The following is a 12,817-nucleotide window of genomic DNA, read 5'->3' on the forward strand; positions in this document are numbered from 1 at the left end:
TATAAATAAGTAGGGAAAATGTACACATCGCCTGAAACTCTGGTAGCTCTAGTTCCTATGAAAACTGTTGATTTGACTAAGGCCCTAGCAACTTCTCAGCTACTCTTGGTATGCTAAGAATTGTTTACATTAGGCCCCATAAAGCCAAAGACTATGTCTATTTTTGCTTACCACTGTATCTCTGGCACTTAGCATAGCACCTGATATATAGTGCTTAGTAAAAAATTGTTAAACAAATGAATGAGTGAATGAATGAAAAATTTAAAAGTACCAACTTTAGATTAATATATTAAGAGAAAAATATCATTCTCATCTAAGCCAAATAAGTACTATCAAAAATATCAGCCAAAATTCTCTTGAGGGTGCAAAGCTATTAAGAATCCAAATTCTCTTGAGGGTGCAAAGCTGTTAAGTTTCTCACCATTCACTGGTAGATTTGGGGTTAGATCATTAAGTTCCTCAGCTGTGAGTTTGAATGCCATGTTTCCGAGTATACTGTCAATGTCATGAACGTTGACTTGCAACTCTATAAAAGAGGAAGACATGAAGACATTGAAACAAAAGTAAAAATGTAATAAATATCAATTTTTATGTATCATGATTATCAATTTCATTATAAAGAAGAGCCCAGGGACACTTAAGTATTTAAAGAGGGCCATTAATGAACTAAAATCAATCTATTCATTTACATCCAATATCCAAAATGAGCCCACATAAATAGCATGTTGAAAGTTGATAAACCACTCAGTTTATTTATAGCAGAAAAATAGCAAATTTTAAAATAGTTTTTAATATAAGTATCCATACAACTAAGGTTCTGTTTGCTCACTATATCTCAAGATATATTAGCTTCTCTAAAATTTTGATACCTAGGACTAAATTTTATTATTTCCATAGCCAAAACTGAGAAAAATCTAAGATAGGTAGAATAACTTTAAAAATAAAACACAGGCAATTATTAAACCAATGTGAACATGTATATGTATTAAAAATAATTATGAAGATATACGTGAGTTTGATAGCAAATTTCGTGGTGAGGAAGAAACAAAAGCATAACACAAGTACCTCAATTAATCTTCTTTCTCAATTTGCATATCACTTACCTTTTACACCTTTCACACAATTCAGCAACCTATTCTTATATATTTTTCCATTAGCTGAAAGAAAATACGTAATTTACGTCATATGGAAAAGAACTATATATGCAATAGCAATATAAAAATCTCTAAGTTCAGAAATACAGACCATAAAATAATTTGCTCTTAAAATTCACTTAATATCTTCTAAAATAATAAAATTAAAATGTAGACAAAATTGTTAATATGGTAAATCTGCCAATTCTTTAGCATCTGAGAAAATTATTAATATCAACTAGGATAAAGTAAAAAAAGTACACCTTTTCTGACTTTACTCTTTTTTTCTCCACAGCTCCTATACATCTATACGTTTCTCCTCCTCCTCCTCTTCCATCTCCTCCTCCTGTTTCCTATAGGTCTTAACTCAACACATCTCAATAGAATGAAAGATAACCATCAATATTAATTCCTTAGCCCGGATGACAAAATTTATGGTTATGTATATTTTATTAGACAATTTTTATATTCCTAAATATTAAAAATAGTTACCTATGAAATTATGAATATTTAAAATCCCTAATTTATAAACAATGTACAACAAACATAGGTTGTTGGAAAATATAAATTTTGAGGATATATTCCTATTTCAAGACTCTACTGATATGTGTAATGTGGAATAACTCCCTTGATGACTACACCAACTTGCCTGAAAACTACTATTTGAAATGCTCACCATCAATTGGAAGTAATTTCTCTAGCTCCAAGTGTTCTCTAGATGTGAGCTCTATCCCCATATTTTGCAGGACATTTTCCAGGTCATTGAAGTCAACTTCTCCTCCTTCAAAACAAAAAACATAGAGAAAAATAAAAATTTTAAAAATATTGTAATTTAAAATTATGAAAGCAGAATTAAGGCAAATAATGGTATTTATTAAACAATAAGCAGTCAATTGCAGATACAGAGAATGAATAGTATTCCTTCAACCCTAGTAAAAGAAGTGTTCCCACAGTGATGGTTATAAAATAATACTGCATACAGATATATAAAGCTTATGCCATTTTAAATTAGCATAATGGCAAAGACAATTGGTACAAATAAATGTGTTATCTAGTGTAGGGAATTAAACTGGAAATCAATAGTAAAGGATTACTAAGAAAACTCCCATATATTTGGAAATCAGTAAGTGCATTTTAAAATAATTCCTGTGTCAAAAAACAAATCCTACAAAGTTAGAATATATCTTGACAATGATAATATTACATATTAAAACTTGTGGAATCAAGTAAAGATGCGCTGAGGGGAATTTAGTCTCAAATGCGTATACTAAAAAAGATAAAAAGACCAATAATCTAAGATTCTATCTCAAAAAGTTAGAGAACAATAGCAAATTTAACCTCTCAAAAGTAGAAGAAAATAAATAATAAAGACAAAAGCAGGAATTACAGAAACAAAAAACAAACCTTACACAGAGAGAATGAACACAGAAAAAAGTTGTGTTTTGGAACAAAACACAACAAAGTTGATAAATACCTGTACTAAGATCGACAAAGGAAAAAAAGGAGAAAACATAACCAATGACAAATGAGACCACTACAGTTCCTACAGATACCTAAAAGATAATAGGAGGATATTATAAACATTATGTAATTAGTTTGAATATTTAAAAAAGGTATAAAGTCCTAGAAAAACATAACTCAGCAATAATGCTATATATAGAGACATAAATATATACCATTCACAATTACATACAAAGTAAAAAAGACCTAGGAGTAAATCTAATAAAAAAGAAAAATCGAGTTGACCAAAATAAACTTAGTGATGAACCATTTTTAATGATGTGCCACCAATTTGAATTGGCTCATGACAACTGATTGTTAAATATTCAGGAGTTTTGTGAACTTGATTCTAAATGGTTTACTACTGGAAATCAGCCATGGTGAGACAATTTACATCATGGAAGTTGAAAAATGCTACAAATCAAGTGGTGGTGTTTTACAGAGAGCCATTTTACCAGCATACCATTTATTGTCATTAATTGAAAAACTCAAAATTATAAATACATCCATTCTCTATAAATTGATCTAGACTCATAGGCTGTGGCAAGATGGCTGAATAGGAAAAGCTCCAGTCTGCAGCTCCCAGTGAGACCAATGCAGAAGGCGGGTGATTTCTGCATTTCCAACTGAGATACCTGGTTCATCTCATTGAGACTGGCTAGACAATGGGTGCAGCCTACGGAGCAGAAGCAGGGTGGGGCATCGCATTACCTGGGAAAAGCAAGGAGCTGGGGAACTCCCTCCCCTAGCCAAGGGACGGTGCCATAAGGGACCGTGCTATCCGGCACAGATACTACGCTTTTCCCACGGTTTTTGCAACCCATAGACCAAGAGGTTCCCTGTGTGCCTACACCACCAGGGCCCTGGGTTTCAAGCACAAAACTGGGCGGCTGTTCAGGCAGACACTGAGCTAGCTGCAGGAATTTTTTTTCCTACTCCAGTGGTGCCTGGAACCCCAGCAAGACAGAACCGTTCACTCCCCTGGAACGGCGGCTGAAGCCAGGGAGCCAAGTGGTCTCGTTCAGTGGGTACCACTACCATGGAGCCCAGCAAGCTAAGAACCACTGACTTGAAATTCTCACTGCCAGCACAGCAGTTTGAAGTCAGCCTGGGATGATCGAGCTTGGTGGGGGGAGGGGCATCTGCCATTACTGAGGCTTGAGTAGGCAGTTTTCCCCTAACAGTGTTAACTCTGACTGTGCAGAACTCACTGCAGCACAGCAAAGCCCCTGGGGCTAGGACTGCCTCTCTAGATGCCGCCTCACTTGGCAAGGCATATCTGAAAGAAAGGCAGCAGCCCCAGTCAGGGGCTTATAGATAAAACTCCCATCTCCCTGGGACAGAACACCTGGGGGAAGGGGCAGCTGTGGGCACAACTTCAGCAGACTTAAATGTTCTTGTCTGTTGGCTCTAATAAGAACAGTGGATCTCCCAGGACAGCATTTGAGCTTGGCTAAGGGGCAGACTGCCTTCTCAAATGGGCCCCTGACCCCTATGCCTCCTGACTGTGAGACACCTCCCAACAGGGGTCGACAGACCTCATACATGAGAGCTCTGGCCAGCATCAGGTGGGTGCCTCTCTGGGACGAAGCTTCCAGAGGAAGTAGCAGGCAGCAATATTTGCACTGGTGATACCCAGGCAAACAGGATCTGGAGTGGACCTCCAGCAAACTCCAGCAGATATGCAGAAGAGGGGCCTGACTGTTAGAAGCAAAACTAACAAACAGAAAGCCATAACATAAACCTCAACAAAAAGGACACAAACAGGAAAACCCCATCCAAAAACCATCAGCATCAAAAATCAAAGGTAGATAAAGCCACAAAGATGAGGAAAAACCAACGCAAAAATGCTTAAAATTCCAAAAACCAGAATGCCTCTTCTCCTCCAAATGATTGCAACTACTCTCCAGCAAGGGCACAAAACTGGACAGAGAATGAATTTGACGAATTGACAGAAGTAGGCTTCAGGAAGTAGGTAATAACAAACTCCTCCAAGCTAAAGGAACATGTTCTAACCCAATGCAAGGAAGCTAAGAATCTTGATAAAAGGTTACAGGAACTGCTGACTAGAATAACCAGTTTAGAGAAGAACATAAATGACCTGATGGAGCTGAAAAACACAGCATGAGAACTTCATGATGCATACACAAGTATCAATAGCCAAATCGATCAAACAGAAGAAAGGATATCAGAGATGGAAGATCAACCTAATGAAATAAAGCGTAAAGACAATATTAGAGAAAAAAGAATGAAAAGGGATGAACAAAGCCTCCAAGAAATATGGGACTATGTGAAAAGACCGAACCCACAATTGATTGGTGTAACTGAAAGTGAGTGACGGGAGAATGGAACCAAGTTGGAAAACACACTTCAGGATATTATCCAGGAGAACTTCCCCAACCTAGCAAGACAGGTCAACATTCAAATTCAGGAAATACAAAGAACACCACTAAGATACTCCTTGAGAAGAGCAACCACACGTCACATAATTGTCAGATTCTCCAAGGTTGAAATGAAGGAAAAAGTGCTAAGGGCAGCCAGAGAGAAAGATCAGGTTACCTACAAAGGGAAGCCCATCAGACTAACAGTGGATCTCTCAGCAGAAACTCTACAAGCCAGAAGAGAGTGGGGGCCAATATTCAACATTGTTAAAGAAAAGAATTTTCAACTCGGAATTTCATATTCAGCCAAACTATGTTTCATAAGCGAAGGAGAAATAAAATTATTTACAGACAAACAAATGCTGAGAGATTTTGTCACCACCAGGCTTTCCTTACAAGAGCACCTGAAGGAAGCACTAAACATGGAAAGGAACAACCGGTACCAGCCATTGCAAAAACATGCCAAATTGTAAAGATCATCAATGCTAGGAAGAAACAGCATCAACTAAAGAGCAAAATAACCAGATAACATCATAATGACAGGATCAAATTCACACATAAAAATAGTAACCTTAAATGTAAATGGGCTAAATGCTCCAATTAAAAGACACAGACTGGCAAACCAGATAAAGAGTCAAGACCCATCAGTGTACTGTATTCAGGAGACCCATCTCATGTGCAGAGACACACATAGGCTCAAAATAAAGGGATGGAGGAAGATCTACCAAGCAAATGGAAAACAAAACAAAACAAAAAGCAGGGATTACAATCCTAGTCTCTGATAAAACAGACTTTAAACCAACAGAGATCAAAAGAGACAAAGCCATTACATAATGGTAAAGGGATCAATTCATCAGGAAGAGTTAACTATCCTAAATATATATGCACCCAATACAGGAGCACCCAGATTCATAAAGCAAGTCCTGAGGGAACTAAAAAGAGTCTTAGATTCTCACACAATAATAATGGGAGAGTTTAACACCCCACTGTCAACCTTTGACAGATCAACAAGACAGAAAGTTAACAAGGATATCCAGGAATTGAACTCAGGTCTGCACCAAGTGGACCTAATAGACATCTACAGAACTCTCCACCCCAAATCAACAGAATACACATTCTTCTCAGCACCACATCACACTTATTCCAAAATTGACCACATCGTTGGAAGTAAAGCCCTCCTCAGCAAATGTAAAAGAATAGAAATCACAATAAGCTGTCTCTCAGACCACAGTGCAATCAAATTAGAACTCAGGATTAAGAAACTCACTCAACACCGCACAACTACATGGAAACTGAACAACTGCTCCTGGATGACTACTGGGTAAATAACGAAATGAAGGCAGAAATAAAGATGTTCTTTGAAACCAATGAGAACAAAGACACAACGTACCAGAATCTCTGGGACACATTTAAAGCAGTGTGTAGAGAGAAATTTATAGCACTAAATGCCCACAACAGAAAGCAGGAAAGATCTGAAATCGACACCCTACCATCACAATGAAAAGAACTAGAGAAGCAACAGCAAACACATTCAAAAGCTAGCAGAAGGCAAGAAATAACTAAGATCAGAGCAGAACTGAAGGAGATAGAGACACAAAAAAACCCTTCAAACAATCAATGAATCCAGGAGCTGGTTTTCTGAAAAGATCAACAAAATTGACAGATCACCAGCAAGACTAATAAAGAAGAAAAGACAGAAGAATCAAACAGACACAATAAAAAATGATAAAGGGGCTATCAGAAATACAAACAGAAATACAACTACCATCAGAGAATACTATGAACACCTCTATGCAAATAAACTAGAAAAATTAGAAGAAATGGATCAATTCCTAGACACATACACCTTTCTAAGACTAAACCAGGAAGAAGTTGAATCCCTGAATAGACCAATAACAGGTTCTGAAATTGAGGCAATCATTAATAGCCTAACAACAGAAAAAGTCCAGGACCAGACGGATTCACAGCCAAATTCTACCAGAGGTACAAAGAGGAGCTGGTACCATTCCTTCTGAAACTATTCCAATCAACAAAACAAGAGGGAATCCTCCCTAACTCATTTTATTAGGCTAGTATCATCCCATTACCAAAGCCTGGCAGAAACACAACAAAAAAAGAGAATTTGAGATCAATATCCCTGATGAACATCGATGCAAAAATCCTCCATAAAATACTGGCAAAATGAATCCAGCAGCACATCAAAAAGTTTATCCACTAAGATCAAGTCAGCTTCATCCCTGGGATGCAAGGCTGGTTCAACGTATGCAAATCAATAAACGTAATCCTTCATATAAACAGAACCAAAACAAAAACCACATGATTATCTCAATAGATGCAGAAAAGGCCTTGGACAAAATTCAACAGCCCCTCATGCTAAAAATACTCAATAAACTAGGTATTGATGGGACGTATCTCAAAATAATAAGAGCTATTTACAACAAACCCACAGCCAGTATCATACTGAATGGGCAAAAACTGGAAGCATTCCCTTTGAAAACTGGTACAAGACAGGGATGCCCTCTCTCACCACTCCTATTCAACATAGTGTTGGAAGTTCTGGTCAGGGCAATCAGGCAAGAGAAAGAAATAAAGGGTATTCAATTAGGAAAAGAGGAAGTCAAATTGTCCATGTTTGCAGATGACATGATTGAATATTTAGAAAACCCCATTGTCTCAGCCCAAAATCTCCTTAAGTTGATAAGCAACTTCAGCAAAGTCTCAGGATATAAAATCAATGTGCAAAAATCACAAGCACTCCTATACACCAATAGCAGACAGAGAGCCAAATCATGAGTGAACTCCCATTTACAATTGCTTCAAAAGAATAAAATACCTAGGAATCTAACTTACAAGGGATGTGAAGGACCTCTTCAAGGAGAACTACAAACCACTGCTCCTCGAAATAAAAGAGGACACAAACAAATGGAAGAACATTCCATGCTCTTGGATAGGAAGAATCAATATTGTGAAAATGGCCATCCAAGGTAATTTATAGATTCAATGCCATCCCCTTCAAAATCCCAATGACTTTCTACACAGAATTGGAAAAAAAATTACTTTAAAGTTCAAGAGCCCGCATTGCCAAGACAATCCTAAGCAAAAAGAACAAAGCGGGAGGCATCATGCTACCTGACTTCAAACTATACTATAAGCCTACAGTAACCAAAACAGCATTGTACATGTACCAAAACAGAGATATAGACCAATGGAACAGAATAGAGCCCTCGGAAATAATACCACACATCTACAACTATCTGATCTTTGACAAACCTGACTAAAACAAGAAATGGGGAAAGTATTCCATATTTAATAAATGGTGTTGGGATAACTGGCTAGCCATATGTAGAAAGTTGAAATGGGATCCCTTCCTTACATCTTATACAAAAATTAATTCAAGATGGATTAAAGACTTAAATGTTAGACCTAAAACCATAAAAACCCTAGAAGAAAACCTAGCCAATACCATTCAGGACATAGGCATGGGCAAGGACTTCATGACTGAAACACCAAAAGCAATGGCAACAAAAGCCAAAATAGACAAATGGGGTCTAATTACACTAAAGAGTTTCTGCACAGCAAAGGAAACTATCATCAGATTGAACAGGCAACCTACAGAATGGGAGTAAATTTTTACAATCTACCTATCTGACAAACAGCTAATATCCAGAATCTACAAGGAACTTAAACAATTTTACAAGAAAAAAAATCAAACAATCCCATCAAAAAGTGGGCAAAGTATATGAACAGACACTTCTCAAAAGAGATATTTATGCAGCCAAAAGACCCATGAAAAAATGCTCGTCATCACTGGTCATCAGAGAAATGCAAATCAAAAGCCCAATGAGATACCATCTCACACCAGTTAGAACGGTGATCATTAAAAAGTCAGGAAACAACAGGTGCTGGAGAGGATGTGGAGAAATAGGAAGACTTTTACACTGTTGGCAGGAGTGTAAACTAGTTCCACCATTGTGGAAGACAGTGTGGCGATTCCTCAAAGATCTAGAACTAGAAATACCATTTGACCCAGCAATCCCATTACTGAGTATATACCCAAAGGATTATAAATCATGCTGCTATAAAGACACATGCACATGTATGTTTATCGCAGCACTATTCACAATAGCAGAGACTTGGAACCAACCCAAATGTCCGTCAATGATAGATTGGATTAAGAAAATATGGCACATGTACACCATGGAATACTATGCAGCCATAAAAAAGGATGAGTCCATATCCTTTGTAGAGACATGGATGAAGCTGGATGCCATCATTCTGAGCAAACTATTGCAAGGATAGAAAACCAAACACTGCATGTTCTTACTCATAGGTGGGAATTGAACAATGAGAACACTTGGACGCAGGGCGGGGAACATCACACACCGGGGCCTGTTGTGAGGTGGGGAGAGGGGAGAGGGATAGCATTAGGAGATATACCTAATGTAAATGACGAGTTAACAGGTGCAGCACACCAACATGGCACATGTATATATATGTTACAAACCTGCACCTTGTGCACATGTACCCTAGAACTTAAAGTAGAATAATAATAATAATAAAAGAATAACCATACCACCCACTTCAAAAACATACCAAAATATAAAGACCAACAACACGATGAAGAAACTGCATCAGCTAATCTGCAAATTGAACAGCTAGCATCATGATAACAGTATCAAATTCACACATAACAATATTAACGCTAAATTTAAATGGGCTAAATGCCCCAATTAAAAGACACAGACTGGCAAGATGGATAAAGAGTCAAGACCCATCAGTGTGCCATATTCAGGAGACTCATCTCACATGCAAAGAGACACATAGGCTCAACATAAAGGGATGGAGGAATGTTTACCAAGCAAGCGGAAACAGACTTTAAACCAACAAAGATCAAAAAAGACAAAGAAGGGCATTATATATAATGAGAAAGGGACTGATGCAACAAGAAGGGCTAACTATCCTAAATATATATGCACTGAATACAGGAGCACCTAGATTCATAAAGCAAGTTTTTTGAGACCTACAAAGATACTTAGACTCCCACACAATAATAGTAAGAGACTTTAACACCCCACTGTCAATATTAGACAGATCAATAAGACATAAAATTAAGAAGGATATTTAGGACTTGAACTCATCTCTGGACCAAAAGACCTAAAAGACCTAAAAGACATCTACAGAACTCTCCACCCCAAATCAACAGAATATGCATTCTTCTCAGCACCCCATCACACTTATTCTAAAATCAACCATATAATTGGAAGTAAACGACTCCTCAGCAAATGCAAAAGAATGGAAATCATAACAAACAGTCTCTCAGACCACAGTGCAATCAAATTACAACTCAGGATTAAGAAACTCACTCAAAACAAAACAACTACATGGAAACAGAACAATCTGCTCCTGAATGACTACTGGGTAAATAACGAAATGAAGGCAGAAATAAATAAGTTCTCTGAAACCAGTGAGAACAAAGACGCAACATACCAGAATTTCTGGGACACATTTAAAGCAGTGTGTAGAGGGAAATTTATAGCACTAAATACCCACAACAGAAAGCAGGAACGATCTAAAATTGATACCCTAACACCACAATGAAAAGAACTAGAGAAGCAACAGCAAACACATTCAAAAGCTAGCAGAAGGCGAGAAATAACTAAGATCAGAGCAGAACTGAAGGAGATAGAGACACAAAAAAACCCTTCAATCAATCAATGAATCCAGGAGCTGGTTTTCTGAAGAGATCAACAAAATTCCTAGACCGCTAGCCAGACTAATAAAGAAGAAAAGAGAGAAGAATCAAATAGACACAATAAAAAATGATAAAGGGGATATCATCAATGACTCCAGAGAAATACAAACTACCATCAGAGAATACTATAAACACCTCTATGCAAACAAACTAGAAAATATAGAAGAAATGAACAAATTCCTGGACACATATACCCTCCCAAGACTAAATCAGGAAGAAGTCAAATCCCTGAATAGACCAATAACAAGTTCTGAAATTGAGGTAGTAATTAATAGCCTACCAACAAAAAAAGCCCAGGACCAGATAAATTCACAACCAAATTCTACCAGAGGTACAAAGAGGAGCTGGTGCCATTCCTACTGAAACTATTTTAAACAACTGAAAAACAGGTATGCCTCCCTAACTCATTTTATGAGGCCAGCATCATCCTGATACCAAAACCTGGCAGAGACACAACAAAAAAAGGTAATTTCAGGCCAATATCCCTGATAAACATCTATGCGAAAATCCTCAATAAAATACTGGCAAACCAAATTCATCAGCACATCAAAGAACTTATTCACCATGATCAAGTTGGCTTCATTCCTGGAATTCAAAGCTGGTTCAACATATGCAAATCAATAAACACAATCCATCACATACACAGAACCAATGACAAAAAACACATGATTATCTCAACAGATTCAGAAAAGGCCTTGATAAAATTCAACACCCCTTCAGGCTAAAAACACTCAATAAACTAGGTATTGATGGAACATATCTCAAAATATTAAGAGCTATTTATGACAAACTCATAGCCAATATCATAGTGAATGCGCAGAAGCTGGAAGCATTCCCTTTGAAAACCGGCACAAGACAAGAATGCCCTCTCTCCCCACTCCTATTCAACATAGTATTGAAAGTTTTGGCCAGGGCAATCAGGCAAGAGAAAGAAATAAAGGGTACTCAAATAACAAGAGAGGAAGTCAAATTGTCTCTGTTTGCAGATGACATGACTGTATATTTAGAAAACCCCATCATCTCAGCCCCAAAACTCCTTAAGCTAATAAGTAACTTTAGCAAAGTCTCAGGATTCAAAACCAATGTGCAGAAATCATAAGCATTCTTATACACCAATAATGGAGAGCCCATTCATAACTGCTACAAAGAAAATATAATACCTAGGAATACAACTTACAAGGGACGCAAAGGGACTTTTCAAGGAGAACTACCAGCCACTGCTCAAGGAAATAAGAATGGACAGAAATAAATGGAAAAACATTCCATGCTTATGGATAGGAAGAATCAATATTGTGAAAATGGCCATACTGCCCAAAGTAATTTATAGATTCAACGCTATTCCCAACAAGCTTCCAGTGATTTTCTTCACAAAACTACAAAAAAACTACTTTAAATTTCATATGGAATCGAAAAAGAACCTATATGGCCAAGACAATCCTAACCAAAAAGAACAATAAAGGCATCATGCTACCTGAGTTCAAACTATACTATAAGCCTACAGTAACCAAAACAGCATGATACTTGTACCAAAACAGATATATAGACCAATGGAACAGAACAGAGGCCACAGAAATAACACCACACATCTACAACCAAATGATCTTTGACAAACCTGATGAAAACAAGCAATAGGAAAAGGATTCCCTGTTTAATAAATTGTGCTGTGAAAACTGGCTAGTCATGTACAGAAAACTGAAACTGGACCCCTTCCTTACACTTCATACAAAAATTAAGTCAAGATGGATTAAAGACTTAAAGGTAAATCCAAAAACCATAAAAACCCTAGAAGAAAACATAGCAATATCATTCAGGACATAGCCATGGGCAAAGACTTCATGACTAAAACACAAAAAGCAATTGCAACCAAAGCCAAAATTAACAAATGGGAATTAATCAAACTAAAGAGCTTCTATACAGCTAAAGAAATTATCATCAGAGTGAACAGGCAACCTACAGAACGGGATAAAATTTTTGCAATCTATCCATCTGACAAAGATCTAATATCCAGAATCTACAAGGAACTTAAACAAATTTACAATAAAATAAAAACT

At 37.1% G+C, this 12,817-nt stretch overlaps 1 protein-coding gene across 1 annotated transcript in view; it reads right to left on the reverse strand.

Moving 5' to 3' along the window:
• The window catches only part of LOC103243284 (uncharacterized), a 183,716-nt gene that overhangs the window by 77,537 nt on the left and 93,362 nt on the right, over window positions 1–12,817 (reverse strand). Inside the window, exons 15-17 of the mRNA XM_073005427.1 lie at window positions 1,810–1,914; window positions 1,104–1,157; window positions 422–526 (exon numbers count right to left, since the gene is read on the reverse strand). Coding sequence (XP_072861528.1) covers window positions 422–526; window positions 1,104–1,157; window positions 1,810–1,914 — 264 coding nt within the window. The remainder of the gene's footprint in view (window positions 1–421; window positions 527–1,103; window positions 1,158–1,809; window positions 1,915–12,817) is intronic.

The sequence above is a fragment of the Chlorocebus sabaeus genome, chromosome 16, assembly GCF_047675955.1.
Source record: "Chlorocebus sabaeus isolate Y175 chromosome 16, mChlSab1.0.hap1, whole genome shotgun sequence".
NCBI classification, from domain to species: Eukaryota; Metazoa; Chordata; class Mammalia; order Primates; family Cercopithecidae; genus Chlorocebus; species Chlorocebus sabaeus.